The sequence below is a fragment of the Mustela nivalis genome, assembly GCF_964662115.1.
Source record: "Mustela nivalis genome assembly, chromosome: 12".
Lineage (NCBI taxonomy): Eukaryota > Metazoa > Chordata > Mammalia > Carnivora > Mustelidae > Mustela > Mustela nivalis.
Genome location: NC_139031.1, coordinates 51,351,074 through 51,368,680, shown reverse-complemented (window position 1 = coordinate 51,368,680; position 17,607 = coordinate 51,351,074). Strand labels below are relative to the sequence as shown.

The 17,607-nt window shown below is 41.4% G+C and overlaps 1 protein-coding gene across 1 annotated transcript in view; it reads left to right on the top strand.

Moving 5' to 3' along the window:
• DNAH11 (dynein axonemal heavy chain 11) overlaps positions 1 to 17,607 on the top strand; it is a 319,948-nt gene that overhangs the window by 65,843 nt on the left and 236,498 nt on the right. The window contains exons 19-28 of the mRNA XM_082693790.1: positions 1,482 to 1,598; positions 1,723 to 1,809; positions 5,245 to 5,403; positions 6,306 to 6,389; positions 7,302 to 7,460; positions 8,952 to 9,074; positions 9,888 to 10,010; positions 11,278 to 11,502; positions 12,533 to 12,624; positions 14,163 to 14,289. Of these exons, the coding sequence (XP_082549916.1) occupies positions 1,482 to 1,598; positions 1,723 to 1,809; positions 5,245 to 5,403; positions 6,306 to 6,389; positions 7,302 to 7,460; positions 8,952 to 9,074; positions 9,888 to 10,010; positions 11,278 to 11,502; positions 12,533 to 12,624; positions 14,163 to 14,289 (1,296 nt within the window). The remainder of the gene's footprint in view (positions 1 to 1,481; positions 1,599 to 1,722; positions 1,810 to 5,244; positions 5,404 to 6,305; positions 6,390 to 7,301; positions 7,461 to 8,951; positions 9,075 to 9,887; positions 10,011 to 11,277; positions 11,503 to 12,532; positions 12,625 to 14,162; positions 14,290 to 17,607) is intronic.

The window sequence follows — 17,607 nt, the reverse complement described above, 5'->3', positions numbered from 1 at the left end:
TGCTAGAACCCAGTCTTGTCTTTGAGCCACAAGTTCTGTGCTACCTCTTTGGGGGAATCCTATCATTTAACTTCAGAGATTGTCTGATCTGTGGTTTTCAAGGAACATCTGTTTGGATCAAGTGGAAGCTTATTTGGAATCCCTAAACAAGAAGCAGGTAATAGCACGTTTACTGTGTCAGTCAGGATTAAGGGGCTTGACCCAGGGATGTGACCTTTGTACCTGTTACTCCCCAAGGTCCAGGTGATGGTTAGGTTCCTGGGCTCAATTGGAAATGCCAAGTGAGAGTGCAGAGATGAGGGTGTGGAGTTTGGATGAGAAGGGTAGAAAAAGGAGATAAAGGACAAGGAGGTTTAAAGCCCAGGTCTCTTGGTCTCTGGTCTGTTTCGGTAATTCCATCAGGAATGTCGCCTTCCAAGCATTCTGTCCCATAGAATAGTTCTTGGGTGCTTCTCATTGACTCTGACAAATTGCAAAACAATTTAAGTGGAAGAACGTGTTTTATCTTTCCAGTACCCCTCCCCCACACGGATACAGTTGACACTTAGCACGGCGTACTCTTCATTAATTGGCAGCTACTCAATCATTCATCAAATATTTATTGAGGCTTACAAAATAGTCTTTAGAACCTTTGTTTTTGCACTTGAGCTACACAAGTAGAGTCCCCTCACTATGGGTGGTTTTGTATGACAGAACAATTTCAGTGTCCTAGGAGATCACCCAGAGAAACAATGCTTTGTTAGTCTGGGCACAAGGAATGCTTTTCAACAGCATGTATGCACAACGGCTCTTCAAAGAAAATAATTTGCTGTTGTCCTGTTTGCATTGTAGTCAGGCAGTGCAGAGCTGAGTTGCTACCTGAACTATTTATTGCTGCTTTTGTCCTACATCAAGTAGAAATTAACCTTCCCTTCCCTTGGCTTCTCTTCACTTCAGAAATCCTGGTTACTTGCAATGAACCTGACCTAAATGCTCGAATTCTCTGTCTGTCAAGACAGAGTACACACAGAGCTTTGGAAGCTAGAGGAAAAGGCAGGAGATTAACTTTATGCCTTCCTCTGTGCCCCCACCAGATTCAAAGCATCTTTCTTCACTTGCTAAATTGCTAAACCCGGCTCCCATTTCCACTTGTTAGACAGCTGGGAAGTCCTTTCTAGAGCCCCTGAATTTCATTCCCTTAACAGCAAAACAGTTTGGAAATTGATGTGTATTTGGAAAAGACTTCCTGTATTCTGCCATAAATCTTAGGCCAGAGGACAAATCTGGCTTGTGCTTGGAAGAGATGAATCCCATGGTGCCAGTGGGTCAGCCTGGCCGGAGCCTTTAGCCACTTGCATCTTTCTGGGGATAAAGTCCTTCTGTTCCAGAGGAATGTGGAGATGTCATGGGTTAATGTATAGAGGTGGGAATAATTAAATCCTGTGGACTTCATTTAATGCAGTCGCTGAAGTATTTTCCCATCTGTACCTTTGTTTCCGTAGGAATTACCCGAAAGATGGGAAACTACCAAAAAGATTGCAGTGACTGTTAGACATGCTGTCTCGCCTCTCCAAAATGCAGAAGTCACCCTCATAAGGAAAAAGTGTACTTCCTTCGATGTAAGCAAGCTACCAAGTTTTAGGGGTGTTAGGTTCGTTTTCTCTTTGTTTTAGAGAGAGTTTTTACAAGGGTGACTGAAGCTGCTGTTGGTAATTCACCTTCAGTGTTTTCTACCCTCATCAGCGGAAGCAGGCCGAGTTCAGAGAGAGATTCAGACACTACGCTCCTCTCAGTTTTAATGCAGAAAATCCGTACACAGTGCTTGATAAGGTAATGCTGATCTCAGTTGTTTTTTGCTACAATAGCCCTTGTAGAAAGTCGGATTAGACACTGACTTACTGAGATATTTTGCCTTAGTTTGGCACTTAGGTAGGCAGTTGAGAATTAACTGTTAGAAACCGGGTTATGAACCGTTCACTCCAGTAGTATTTTAAATCATGTCTCTCAAATTGACCATCATTATCAAAGTGATCATGATAGTGAAAGTAACAACTATTTTTAAGTACTTACTATGTAAATGTGCCAAGAACTTTAGATGTATCGCTTAAATATGGTTTTTATAATATTCCTATGATGTATTTTCTCTTCTTTTCAGATAAATCATCATGTGTAGTTGAGTAACATTGGGGATTACATGGTGGCAGAATAGTATTAAAATGCTAGCTGTCCAAATTTTTTTAATCAGGAATTTTATCCTCTATTATTGTTGGCCCTGTGATACTTTCCTAGCTACTTTTAACCATAGCAAAGAAAGCCCATAACTTAACTTTTAACTTGGGATACGAATATTATGGAGTCATCCAGCCCTAGTTTCTAATGAACTGCTTTATTGTCGTTGCCTATAAGAATGAACTTAATGGGCATACAACCCAAAATGGTGAGTAGTTCACATGAGGCTTGAAAAAAATGTATTAAAGGATTATTAGAAAAATAACACTTTCATTTCTTTAGGAATTCTTAACCTAGGAGCCCAAAAGAGCAATGACCGTGAAGTTTAGATTTAGGAGCGGTGAAGCTTTCTGAGATCTTCACGGAGGCTGCCATCCTGTTTTTACTCCAGAGAGAGGCCTGACTCCTTAGACTGGTAGAAAACTCAAGCGGACACAGCTTGTACCTCCCTGTCCCATGTTCTGGGTTGAGTTTAGTTTTATCTGCTTTATGCCCTTTCAAAAAGCACCGTACTGGAGCAGATCTCCTCCTGCACTTGGCTGTAGAAAACTGGTTAATGTATGCATTGCGGGTTAGAATATGCTAATAGAGTTGTGGGGTTTTTAAAGATTCTGTCTAAATTGCAGGTGGTCCGAACAGATTGTGGAAGGGGAGGCATTTTTACTTGAGTAACCAATGTGCTGTATGTAAACATTTACTACAGATATTTATTGAATGCTCCTTTTTTTCATGCTGTAATGTAACGGTATAGAGTTAAATATTTAAAAGTCAAGAGATATTTATCTTGATACCTACAGAAAGTGTCAAGGGATGTTCTGAATATAGTAGGACTGGGGTACCTTTATTTTGAAGTTGTTTGTGTGTGTGCGTGTCTGGGTCTGTGTGTGTGCACGCATGCACGCACGTGCTCACGTATACACCTAATACTTACTGAAGCAGATTCATCCAGAGGCATGTATCTGCTTGTTCTGGGAGGGTGTGGTAGACCCTTGTACTCAAGGCACCTCACTCCACCAGACAAAAACCTTTGACCCTCCAGAATCAAAGGGAGTAGTATGGTGAATCTCTCCTTTATAACTCGTTCTGTGGTAAACTTAGATTATGTGCTTTTGTTTCCTCAAAGCCAAAGACATAGGACACACTTGAATTAACATAACTAGGTGTGTATATTTAGGAATAAGTTAGTATAAGAAATGGAAAAAATGCTGACTGGAAGGGCTGTTGACTTTGGGGAGCATGGTACTCTAGATGATTCAAAGAATCCTTCATTAAAGCAGTTGCCAAAACACGTGCACATTTGTGCAACCTGAAATGCATTGTTGAGCTCCCCAGAAAAGAAGAGGAAGCTCCTAAAGGGCAGGCAGGGAACGAAATGGAGGAGCTAAATTGAGGGTGGAAAGCAGCAGCAAGCATAGAAGCCTGCACCGCTGCGGGGGTGCATGCAACGTTTCACACTACAGGGACAGGGAGATGCTTGGGAGCATGAGTACTGGTTACCTGGGGGGCCTAAATGACCATCAGAAGCAGACAACAGTAACTGTGTTATCTATACAAGGTAATAAATTAAATGTAGTATTTATGCAGGGTAATGCTTACACAGTAGTAGGAATCAATGAATTTCCCACAGCCTCATGAATAGATATAAATGTGCCTCAAAAATAAAGATGAATTGGAATGTCTTAATACAGAGTATAAAATTATTCACATAAACTTCAGAAATAAACTTTAAGATTTTAGTATTTAGCAGTGCATACAGAGGTTATTAAAAAAAAACAGGAATATTAAATAAAAATTAGGTGGTTAATTCTATAGTGGGAAGGAGGGGAATAAAACTGAGGAGTCCATTAAAAGTGATTGAGAACATAGTCCTAAGCTGGATGGTGTGCGCATGGGATGTACATGGGATTTTCTTTCCTCCCAGAAAATGGGTGAAACTAAGAGAATTGTGGTTCTTGTTTATAAAGGTGTGACTTACAAAAATGAAATCCGTAACTCCTATAATGAAAGAAGATGAAAGTGCTGATACTCCTCTTGGCATAGTAGGGAATCAAGAGTTAAAAACTGATGAAGCAAAAAGGATTAAGTATGAGTATTTAAATTAAAAAAAGCAGAAGAACTAAAGTAATAGTTGGGTATTGAGAGGAGGATGGGAGAAAATATAAGTGGAAAAATAAAGTCAAGTATTTAGTTTATTTTTTTTGACAAAGCCGGTAACCTAATGTAGTGGCTCAAGTTGGTAAATGAAGAAGGAGTGGCCTGTGCACAGAATTGAGAGTTACAGAAATGGCGCCCAGAAGAACTGGAGAGAGAGCGAGCTGCTTCTGCCCCACTGCCTCCTCCTGCCCCACCGCCTCCTCCGTGCTCTTCTAACGTGGACCCTGTGAATACACTGCTATGTTCATAAAAACTAAAATTAAGAGTTGGCTTATCGAGAAAGAAAAAAAGACTCCACTTACATTTGGCACAACAGACTCTCCTCCATCGCTGGGATGATAGACCAGTTGGGGGGAAGATCGTCGTACAGTGAAGCTTCTCATCTGCTGTCTTTAGCTCCAGGGTTATATTTCGTGAATTCTCTTCAGTACAGTTTGTGCGGTTGATAATCTCTAGGATATTTTTTAGATCCGAAACTTTTTTAAAGAAGTGGTTGCTTCTTTAATGGAAGCTCTAGAGCCTCACCGTTGGCTCTCTAGAGCCAAGTCTCCAGCTGTACAATGAGAATCGGGAAGATAGTTGTCCCAGACGTCTGTTACCTGAGCAAATTTTGTTGAAGCAGGCGTGGGGGCATGATTGCTGGCATGATTGGGTTGCTGACTAATCTCCTCTCACTTTCTGAGTAGCCGTGAGTTTCCTCATCAGAACCCTACAGTTTACCAATAATTACACTGCCAGCTTCTTTTAATTTTCATTTTAAAGTAGAGGTTGCAAATATGGACCTAGCCAGAGGTTCACAGAGCTGTGTGGCTTCTCTCTCTATGGCCATTCACTGAGCGTGAAGGGTGTTGAAGTACGTGTGTGTGTGTGTTTTCTCCTTAGGCAAATCAAGAGCTTGAGGCATTGGAAGAAGAAATGTTACAGATGCAAGAATCGACCCACCTTTTTGAAGTGGCTCTTCCTGAGTACAAACAGATGAAGCAGTGTCGCAAAGAAATAAAATTGCTCAAGGGCCTCTGGGATGTCATTACTTACGTTACAGTAAGACACTGCCTTTCTTTTTTTTTTTTTTAATAGTTCTTTTGTATAAATAGGCAATTGTTAGTATCTATCTCAATCTTTGGGGGCTTTATACTGTGAAATCTGTGGGCATTATAGTCTCCTCCCCCCCAAATTAGAATATCCCTATGAGAAGATTCTTCTCCGAATTATCATTTATTTTCTTTTTCGATCTGAATAAAACTGTATAGAGAGTTGATTGCTTCAGATTCTTTTCAGGGATTATGTAGGGTATAAATGAAAATAACACGTAACTATATACTACATGTATATGGTGACCTGTGCGTGCAAATTCATGTATACACTCCTACCTACATGTATGTGCGTACGGAACAGACCTGACTGAAGTTAATTTGCATGTTGTTAATTAAGTCCCAAACTTAAGTGAGTGAGTTCTGAGGAACCAGGTATATTGCAACACATATTATACATAATTTGAAGTTAGTCGAAAGCCATATAGAAATGTGTTCAGGGACATAGAATATGGTCAAGAAGTTAACGAGCATTTTGTCAATAAGGGACGAACACTGTCTTATGGGAGCTGATTTCGTGTTACATGAAGAATTTCAAAACCTGGTATTTAATGGTAATACACTTATCAATTCAGAGTCCTCAGGATTAAATGATAATGATAGTATGTAAATGAAATTTGTCACTGCTGCTGGAAATTAATACATCATAATGTTTTCACCTTAAGTTTGACATGTCCTGACAACTTTTTTGTTTTGCTGATAGGGAAGTTTTGACAAGTGCAGTTAATATTTAAATAATTGACTTTTCACTGGATGATGGAATCACTGTGTATCATCAGTTTATGTATTTTGCTGTGGAGACTTGCTTTCACCAAATGTTGTTGACACTTTTATCTGCTTGTGCGTTTTCAGAGAAGCATTGATAATTGGACTAAAACCCAGTGGAGACAGATTAATGTGGAACAGATGGATGTAGAACTCAGAAGGTTTGCCAAGGCAAGTTCCATAACTGTCGATTACAACCATTTCTCTTTCTCAGCCCCACCTCCTTCCATCCTGCCTAACCGAGGATCTGGTATGTTGGGCTGCGTGTCCTTATTTACTTCAAACAGGATGATAGGAGACAGTACTTTTTTTTTTTTTTTTTTTAAACCCTGAGCCAGTTGCATTTCTAATCAAGCCTGCCTTTTTGTGAATGAGTGGATGAAAGCATATTAGGGCAAATGGATTCATGAGTAGCAGCTATAATCTTGAACTTCCTCTGGCTATCTAGAATGGTGGATGTTAAGATTTAAAGTACTGGGGCTAAGAGGTTAAGATTATGAAAACTTTTGAGTCCTTTCCTTGGCAAACATCATTTTATATTCAAATACAGCTTTTGATTCTGGGATTTGGGGCAATAATTGAAGCATGCCGCTTGGGAATGTATATGGAATACTGGGATCTTTGTTCTTGTTGACTATTCTGCTATCCCAAAGGGGCTCAACATATACAGAACAGAGCTGATTTGAATATAGTGCTTTGATGTCTAGTCACGTGCCCTCTAAAGAGGGTAGAACCTCTTCGGATAAAGCCAAAATGCACAGAAGTGAAAGACAGCTAAAAACTGGCAGGGCCTTTGCTTTTTTTCTCAGAACATGTTTGCCTCAACTATGAGGTTTCCTCATGGGATACCGGCGAGAGCCTGTGAGTAAGAAACCAGTGTCTCCAAGTGACTTGTAGGCAGAGGACTTGTGATAGACCGATGAGTGGATCCTTTTCTCTTTCTCTGGCTTTAGCCCTTAACCAATGGGCTTAAATTCTTCTACTCTTTCATAATCTAGGGAAAGGTACATTTATTCTTTCCTGGAACACAAATTATGAAATGTACTAATATATATTAGTTTTTTTTTTTTTTTTTAAATTTAGGAAATCTGGTCATTAGATAAGGAAGTCCGTGTGTGGGATGCTTATGCTGGCCTGGAAAGCACGGTGAAGGAATTGGCGGCCTCCCTGAGAGCGGTCATGGAGTTACAGAGCCCTGCACTCAGAGAGAGGCATTGGAACCAGCTGATGAAGGCCACGGGGGTCAGTTTTCTGGGTCTTGTTAATTGAGTATTTTTGTGACTGTGAAGTGTTATACCTTGGTTTACATTATTCATCTGGGATGAAGTGAAAAGACTTCAAGTCAAATGGGGGAGGTCAACTCCTCAAGATAGAACCAACAGACTGATCATGCAAAGATCCTCCTTCATCCCCCACTGTGAACTAAATGTCATCCCCTGACCCATCCCAGCCCACTCCCCACCCCAGTTCATACACTGAAGCCCAGGTCTCTAAGGTGAGCGCATTTGGAGGTGGGGCTTTGGGGAGATGATTAGCTCAGGAGGGTAGAGCTCTCAATAATGGGATTAGTGCCATTAGAACCAGATGGAAAGACTGGAAATTTCTACCCTCAGCCATGTGAGGCTACAGGAAGAAGACAGATATCGATAAACCAAGAGAACCTTCCCCAGGAACCCGTCCATGCTGGCACCCTGGTGCTGGACTTCCAGCCTCTTGAACAGTGAGCAAGTAAATAAATGTTCATTGTTTAAACCACCCCATGGATGGCATTCTTTACAGCAGCCTGAGCCAAGACACCCTCCTTTGGTCTTTTACAGACTCTGTAACCTCAAAAAGACTCTTAACCTCTCCCTACTTTGCGTTTTGTTTTTTATTACTACAGTGAGAGGATGCTGTGTGCTCTCATACATCAGAGGATTCTCATAAGCATTGAGTGAGATGATGTGAAAGCCTTGTATAGAGCACAGCATGGCCACAAAGAACAGTAGTCTCAGGCTGGGGAGAGCCGGAGGGGCTGCAGTGACCAAGAAGCAGGGACTGGGTATTAGCAGCTGTGGGACAGGAAAGGGCTTTCCTGTAACCACCAAAGCAGAGTCAGCTCCTCAGGGGTGAGGGTTGTGGTTGGATTTGAGCACTTAGGAAGAGTAGAGAGCTTCTTAGCAAATACTGGGGTTGTAGGGGCGGTGAGGGGCAATAGTCAACAAGATGATGAGGAAATAAATGTGAAATATTTTGTCACATGGTAAATATGAATAATGATGCTATGAGTAAGGGTATTTTTTTTGCCAAGAAACTCAGATTAAATTAGTGAGAAAACTAAGTTAAATCACGGAAGCAACTGGGAATTATGTCCAGTGAATAGAGTACTTGAGGAAGAAAAGACAAATGAGCTACTCCCTGATTCCTGGGATTTCAACCAAATTAAAATAAATGAACATGTGATTCTCTTTAAAAATGGGTTTTGTGAGCAAAGAGGTAAGAAATGAGCTGACGAAGGATATGAGACAAAAGAAAGTAGTGAAGTATGAACGTGGCCTAAGCTTTAGCTTCTGGTGGGTGATGCCTCAGTAACTCTGAGGTAAAAAACAGTAATCGTTCCCACCTTCTAGAACCAGAGGTTGCTCAGCACCTGACTTGAATATATTTAGCTGTGATTCAGCCTTCTGGCCATCAGGCACAAGAACCATTACTACACGTTTAATGTAAATTCTGCCCTTTTCTCTTCCTAATTAGGTCAGATTTTCAATCAACGAAGCCACAACTTTGGCAGATTTGTTAGCATTGCGGTTACACCAAGTGGAAGATGCTGTCCAAAGCATCGTGGACCAAGCCGTGAAGGAGCTGGGGACGGAAAAGGTGGTGTCTTGGGGCTGTTCCCGGTTACACTGAACTAGTTCTGTGCAGTAGCTCCTGAGACTCAAAAGTCCCCGTGCCATGAGTGTGTGGACACCTGAGGCCCGTTTTCTCCTCTGCTGCCTGTGTGTGTGTGTGTGTGTGTGTGTGTGTGAGAGAGAGAGAGAGAGAGAGAGAGACCGACAGACAGACAGACAGACTCTGGCGGGGAAACTAAATCCTCCTAAACAGGAGGGTGGGCCCAGTCGTTGGTGACAGCAGGTGCTGGTGGTGGTGGGTGCCCGTGATAGCAGAGAACACGCCCTGTCATTTAGTTTGTTGCAAGCACTGCTCCGAGTGCTTTATATGATTTCATTTGATTCTGAGGTTGGTAATACTCTTGACCCTGTCTTACAGATGAGGAAACTGGGGTGCAGTGTGGTAACTGACTCACCCCAGTTCACATCGCGTCTCCAAGCGCGACCAGGCTCCTGAGGGCTGACACGTACATGATCTCTGTTAACCCTTTAGATGAGTTTTGGAGTCCCTTTCATCTCTGGCATTCTGTGTCAGTGAAGGATGTAAAACTCAGATCCAGCAGAAGTTTGATAATAGAGTGATACTTGTTTTTGTGAGATGGAATTCATTCTCTGAATATCATCACCATGAATTATTTGCAGGAAAATAATGAGGCCAATAATATTGGATAATGGGTTTTATTTATTTATATATATATTTTTGAATTTAAGAAGGTTTTTTAAAAATTTCACTTGATAGCCTAGATGTTCATCACAAAATAAACTTCTGTGCACATAACTTAATGCTGTTTATTTCTAGGCTATTACTGAAATCAGTCAGACCTGGACTTCCATGGAGTTCTCTTATGAAATTCACTATCGGACTGGCATTCCATTACTAAAATCCGATGAACAACTTTTTGAGACTCTGGAGCACAACCAAGTAAGATGGGTGTTTTGATTATAGATTTTTTTCTTTTAAGTGGCAATTTTGGGCTTTTTCCAAGTTCCAGTACTCAGTATTTATTCATTCATCAGGTGTCTACTTGTCCCAGACTCTGGGCATGGTACCATTTGCGATCAAAAGGTATGAGCACTTATTCTCAAGGAACTTGGACTTGAGCAGGGAGACAGATGGTAGGGCTCCAAGGGATCTAAGAAGTGACAGAGAGGTTTTGTGTTGGGGAGGATAAGAGATTCAAGGAGAGCATTGTGAGTTGGGCTGGTAAATCAGTAAAGAATGATGATCAGAGTCGGGTGTTTGGGGCACTGGGGACAGCAGTGGTTGTCAGGGGCTGGGGAGTGAGGAAATGTGGAGATGTTGGTCAAAGGGCACGCATTTCCAGGGATAAGATGAGTAAGTTCCGGGGATCTAAAGTATAATGTGGTGACTACAGTTAACACTACTGTATTGTCTACTGGAAAGTTATTAGGAAACTAGATCTTATTACCACACCCGCAAAAGTTATTCCATGAGGAATGGAGGTGTTAAGGAACCTATTGTGGTTACCATTTTGCAATATATATATATGTATTCAGTATCACATGGTTCACTTTAAACTTCATGTAACATGTCGATAATAGCTTAATAAAATCAATTCTGGGGGAGAAGAGTCAAATGTACTAAGTAGTTAGAGGTGAAAGAGAATGAAAAGTGTCCTTTCTACTCAGTGACTTTCTGAGATTTCAATGTCAGAGAATGGAGAGAAGTGCTCACCAGACTGCTTGCCATCCATGCTTGGTAGTTGACAGAGAGGGAAGGAAAATGGAAGCCGAGAGCTTAGGAAGCTGCAGAGAAGTTGCTTTTATATTTTCAGTGTTGGGGAAAAGGTATTTATAACCTTGCAATGGTTAATAGGCAGAGACCTCAAGGAGAGAATGAGAGAAGGAAAAGGAATAAAATTTAATTCTTAAAGCTGTACCCTGGAGCACAGGGTTTTTTTTCTGCCTGTGAAGAGATATATGGTCTTCTTATAGAAGATACAGGAAATGCAGTTGCTTGTATTTCTCTTTTTTTTTTTTTAAACATGTCAATATGAGTATTTAATGCCATCAGTTGATCTCTGTAGCCAATACTGAATGCCTGTTCCAGGTATTGCATGGTAAATCATAGGAATCCAGGAGTCAACAGAAGAGGTATGGTCCCTCCCTCATGGTACTTGCAGTCTACCAACTGACCTAGTACTTCAAGCTCTTTGTCTTTCTCTTAGGTTCAGTTGCAGAGTCTACTTCAGAGCAAGTATGTGGAATATTTTATTGAGCAGGTGTTAAGCTGGCAAAATAAATTAAACATAGCAGACTTGGTCATCTTCACTTGGATAGAAGTCCAGCGAACTTGGTCTCACCTGGAAAGCATCTTTGTTTGTTCAGAAGATATTCGAATCCAGCTCGTGAAAGATGCTAGAAGATTCGATGGAGTAGATGCTGAATTTAAGGTTCACAGCAGATACTGTTTTGTATCCTAGCAGTTTTCCAAACCATCTGAAAATCTTGTAAAGAACCATGATTTGGGGTATCGTATTTATAAAAATACATGGTTGCATTTTAGGAAGGTGGAGCAGGAAGCTCGCTCTTGTGAAAGCTTAGATAGTAAGTGTTCTATGCTTTGCAGTTGCATATGGTTTCTGTCACAACTACTCAGTGCTGCCATTGTAGTGTGAATGAAAACAGACACTATGTAAACAAATGGGTGTGGGCATGCACCAATAAAACTTTATCAACACTGAAACTTGATTTCTTAGAGTTTTTATGTGAGAGAGAATATTAAGCTGCTTTTAACTTTTTTCCACCAATTAAAAATATAAGAACCATTTTTAGTTTCTGGCCACACAAAAAGCAGCAGCAGGCCCAATACTTCCCTTAAGCCCTGCACTAAGGTGCAATAACATTAATCTTCATGAAGTAAATACTGCGGAGGGGCTGCCGGTAACAAAACTATTAGTTACTTGTTTGTTGATTTTATAAGGGCCAAAGAAAACACCCAGAGATGCACGTGTGATCATGATGAATGATTTGAAATCCTTTCAGCGAAGAATAATGGCTATACTTTTTCATATAGAAATGAGGAATAACCTTTTTTTTTTCTTTTCTAAAGAAGAACACCCAGAGGAATACTATTTTAACTTCAAAGGAAGGAAAAATAGACCATTCAGCGTTCATCCCCTTTTCATATGTCAATGTCCTGCTTAAGATTCTGGGTTCTCTCTCTCCTTATTCTTTTTGTTCGTTTGGACCCAGAATGGTCAGAATTCCCATCAAATTTATTTTGATAAAAACTGTGTGATTATACTTTGTTTTGGATCTTCATTTAAAAGCTTAAAAGGAGATGTGGCTAGGCCTGGTGTTAGAAGTCTCTTTAACCATACTTTCTTAGAGCTTGTTCTTCATTTTTAAATGCCCCAAAGGATGAAAAATTGAGGAAAGTAATTTCTAATACCAATGGTTCCATCTTACACTTTCATACAGGAGTTAATGTTGAAGACAGCTAAAATAAAGAATGTTCTAGAAGCAACATGCAGACCTAATCTCTATGAAAAACTTAAAGATTTACAGTACAGGTAAGAATAAAACTATAAAGTGATCAATTTGTCGTTATTTTATGAGATTGCTTTCAAGTATCTTACAGTATCTAACATCGTGTTATTGTAGGTAGACCTGTATTAAATTACTATACAGTTTTGCTTAGAGCTGTCTAGTTGCCTTGGACATAATAGATGGTGTGTATATAATGTAAACCAAACACATTTCTCTTTGCTGAAAGGACTACCATAGTAGTAAAACTGGAATATTATCAAGAGAACTGATATGATTGATTGATTACTTTTTATTGAAGTATCCTACAAATATTTATTAAGCATCTACTCTATTCCAAGAACTTGGTTTGCTCTTAGTGATTTCGAATCGTTTATTTTGTATATAGTTTATACTAGAAATTACCCTTAGAAAGCCTGTTAGTACTTAGGAAATCCTTAAGGGCCATTTGTAATTTCTAACACAGAAGTCTACACAGCTAATGGTGGTTAGGATATTCTGGCTTTTGATTAAAAAGAGGCAGTCAGCTACTGAAAGAAGAGGTTTATGCAGAATTCTGATCACTTTTTATTGCAAGGTAGAAAAGAGCTCTAGATAAAAAATATTACATAAGCAAAATTATTTCATAATCTGTAGGCTCTCTAGATATAAAGTTACCCATAAGTTTTAAAGGGCATTTCTATAGAAGTTAATTCTTTCTTTCTTTCTTTCTTTCTTTTTTTTTTAGAAGTTTTATTTAAGTTATCTTTATACCCAGTGCAGGGCTTGAACTCATGGCCCTGAGATAAAAATTCATACGTTCTTCAGACTGAACCAGCCAGGAGCCCCAGAAGTTAATTATTTCTTAGTGATCTTGGGGGCTTGGGGGTTCTGCCTCTGGATCATCTCTGCCAAGAATGATAAAGCAGAAATGATTCTGAGTCCTAGGATGCCTCTGAATACCAGAAAGGGTTGAAGCCATGTGTGTTTTGTAGGCATTCAGTGGGTAAAGGAAGACCTTGAACCAAAGACATCTTAAAAAATGCATTTAGTGTTCAGGAGGAGTGATGCTGAACCTAGTTGACCTTGCTGAGTAAGAGTGTATTTAAGAAAAGTGACAAGTGGGGCACCTGGGTGGCTCAGTTGGTTAGGCATCCGGCTCTTGATTTCACTTCAGTTTGTGGTGTCAGGGTTGGGAGATCGAGCCCCACGTGAGGCTCTGTGCTCTGCTGAGAATCTGCTTGAGATTCTCTCTCTATTCCTTTGTCCCTCCTCCTATGCTTTCCTGCTCACTCTCTCTCAAAATAAATCTTAAAAAAAAAAGGGAGGGGGGGAGTGATATCAACCTAAGTCTAACCTCTGTTTAGCCTCAGCCCATGGTGTGGTGTGTGTGTGCACCTGTCTCCTACTTGACAATATTTGTAGATTAGTCACAAGCATGATGATCTAAGAGGAGTGAGGCTGCGTGTTAGACAGTGAGCTTATTATGGTGAGTGGACAGACGGGAGGAGCTGGTGTTAGTTTTGTTGGTGTTTTAACAACTGAATGTGAAAGAGAGGCTTAAAAAGCGTTTCCATTCCCATAGGCTTTCTCTCTGTGAAAAAGCTCTCGCTGAGTACCTGGAGACCAAGCGTGTGGCTTTCCCGCGGTTCTATTTCATCTCTTCTGCGGACTTACTTGACATTCTCTCAAAGGGAGCTCAGCCTAAGCAGGTAATGTATATTTTTTTGAAGTCTCATATTTTACTATATCAGCTAAGGAATGCTACAGTTTCTCTGTCGTTGTCAGATGCCACCTACATAGCTTGTCACATGCGTCAGGAACTAGAAAATCAGCAATAAAAATTCATAATGCAGCAACAGAAGGATGTCAGAGCTGGTGCTAAAGGAACCAAGTCCATGGGGCATCTGGGTGGCTTGTTCAGTTAATCGTCCAACTGTTGATATCAGCTCATGTTTTGATCTCAGGGTCATGAGTTCAAATCCCACACTGGGCTACATGCTAGTTGTGGAACATACTTAAAAACCAAAACCAAAACCAAAACAAAACTATATCCTCAGTAAAGGGAAAGGGTATCAAATGTGCAAGGCTTAGTGACCTGCAGGAAGTTAGTAGAAGAAACATTGGCTCTAAATCCCCAGAATTCCGAGACAAGGGCTAGAGCAGCTCTTGCCTGGTTAGCGGCTTTCCTAGCACAGAATATCTCCCTTGGGACAAGGGATGTCACAATAATGATCTCAAACTGGTCCTCAGTGGTGCCAGAGGTGGACAGGCGCCCAGTTGTGCACCTCGTCAACCTAACCCTCTCATGTAACCCTACCTGTGCAGGAACAACAGCCCACCCATGACAGTATTTAAAGCAAACAAAAGCAGTTGCCATCTGCAGTCATCTGAATGCTCAGATCACAGAACAGACATGGTTCCATCCCCAAACCCTCCTTCCTGCAAACTTTGGGAGGCTGTCGCCTTTGACTTGTGTCTCTTCAGTTTCTGACATTCACTAAGGTAGTTCTGGGGTGACAGCTGACAGGGGCTCTTCCTTCTAGAACAGACCGATTAGAAGAGGATGGTAATCCCTGAAGCTGTGCTTTATTGTTGAGGATTTCTCTTCATGATCTTTCTCGAGATGTTTTTATGCATAGTCTTGGGACCCAGTAGTTTTGCTGAATTCTGCTCTTCTTTGGACACAATATCTTGATTCTTTCTCTCCCATTCATCATTTCTCTTGGAACCTAACTTTGGTGGGATGGCTCTGCTGTCCAAGTGCAGTCATGCTATTGATGACAGATTTGTTCATCGAACTTGGGCAACATTTTCGGGGTCAACCCTCAGTCATGGTTTCCTATATCCATGCTAACTTCCAGATGGTCTTATGAATAAAATCCCTCTGATTTCATTGACTAACAACCTGGTATATCCATCTCTCATTATGTATCACACAACTGGTTGTTTGGGGTGTTTTTTTTCTCTTGAATTAGTCTCAGAGCTGTCATAACATTCGCGTGACCAGCTGCTGGACCCTCGAACATGATAGTGAGGTAGAAGGTATCATATTCCATTACAGGTCTTTGTTCCCAAAGACTTGGAAATCCAAAATACTTACAATTCTGAATTCTCAGTGTGAAAATTAGAAGGGATGGATAAATCTGTAACTGGGATAACATTGTTTTGCCTTTAATTACATTCTTTAAACATAATAAATATTTGTATGATTGGTTTATCGAACGGCGTTAATTACAGAGTACAGACATGAAGTTTTATTTTCTATGACTATTAATTGCAAACGTACCTTGTCGAATCTCCTTGAACTGAGTAGCAAACCACTTAAGAACACTTGGGGTAGGTATCCTACATCCCAGTCTCTTTTCCTTATTTAAAAAATAAAACAACAGCAGCAGCAGCAACAGAAAACAGCTCAGCAAGGTCTAGTTACAAATCCAGTCTTACCTCTGTATGGAGGGTAGGCTTTCACGGAATAAATTTGGAGGTGGCAAGGAGATACTGATTATTTTATTAACTATCCCCTTCCCACCCATTTGTCGTGGAGAGGAAGTGGAGCTACCATCTGTCAGATTCTTAGTACTCGCATTTCTTAGTACTCGCTCTTGATTCCTTCACCAGCAGTGATGGACTTTTCTCTGCCCTCAACAGCAAGCATCTACGTGTTGGGTCTCTTGTGGAAAATGGGTGTCGGGCCTCAGGGGACAGAGAGGAACCTCCTAGGGGATGTATACTACACCGTCAACTCTGTCTTGGCACTTCCAGTTCTTGCTCTGGGCAGTGAAATCCGCCATTGGCTTACATCTTCTCTTTCTTTTCCACCTCAGCAGGCGGCCAGCAAGGGACATCTCACAGATGGACCTCTGGCAGTCACCTGTAGCTTCTATGAGGGATTCTCCCACACCTCTCTCACTTGATGACTCAAGGATGGGGGCTGAGCAAAGCAGTCCTTCACCTGCCCCATAAGGAGTGAGGAAAAGCCACAGCATCCCCTCATGGGCTGAGAACTTGCAGCTGTGAGAGGGTCACCTCTTGTCCCCTCCATTCTGCGGTCCTGGCTATAGAAAGGGCGGATGGCAGTAGACGATGGTAAGGGGCTGAGCTGTGGTTTACAGGCCCTGGAGGGATTAAGCTGTCCCGACCCGTTTGCTGTCCTCAGAAGATGTGCCTACGCAGTGCCCCTCGGTCCTTACTGGAAGCCCTAGACTGCCGCTGGGGGCACAGCTCACTACCGTACTTCTCACTTTATTTCCAAAGAATCAAGCAGTGCTTTGCGCCTTAGCCGGATGACATGTTGGGTTGCCGGTACCTGCATCCGCCGTGCCAACTTTGTTTTTTTCCACTATCCTTTCTAAGTCCTAGGACGAGTTGTTTTTTTATGTATATAAACTTTAAAGGTGTACCTTTGAGGTCATTCTTTGTATGTTTTCAGTGTCCCTTTAATACTGGAGTGTCCTCTGACATGACTGGCACTCACCCTCTCACCCTTCCTTCCGAGCTCCGTAGTCAGAAGTTGGACATCTCCAGTTCGGGAACATGGCTCGGTCCTAGTACTGCTACCGCTCCTTAGTGAATGACTAGATAGTATAAGACGGTAAAAAGATTTTAAATTAGAATGAAACTGAATATTTAAGCTCCTGCACAGAAGTCTCCAGAACTTCTCACAGCCGGGCTGATCAGTGCCACCGGTAGCATTGTCCACCGCGTGCTTCTGCTCGCCAGCAGAAGGGTCCAGTGAACGGCACCTGGGTGGTGCAGTGAGTTAAGTAAGCGTCCAGCTCTTGATTTTGACTTAGAGCAGAGCCCTGTGTCCAGCCGCACACTCAGCATGGAGTCTTCTTGGGAGACTGTCTCTCTCTGCCTTTTACCGTACCCTGCCCTGCTCCCACCAAGTAAATGAATCTTTAAAAGAGAGGGGAGGGGAGTCCAGCCATGTGGCTACAATGTAAACATGGTTTATAGATGTCCTGACCTGCCAGCTTTTGGAAGCGTTAGGTTATTTTTTTTACCCTGTGGTTTTCACCTTAATT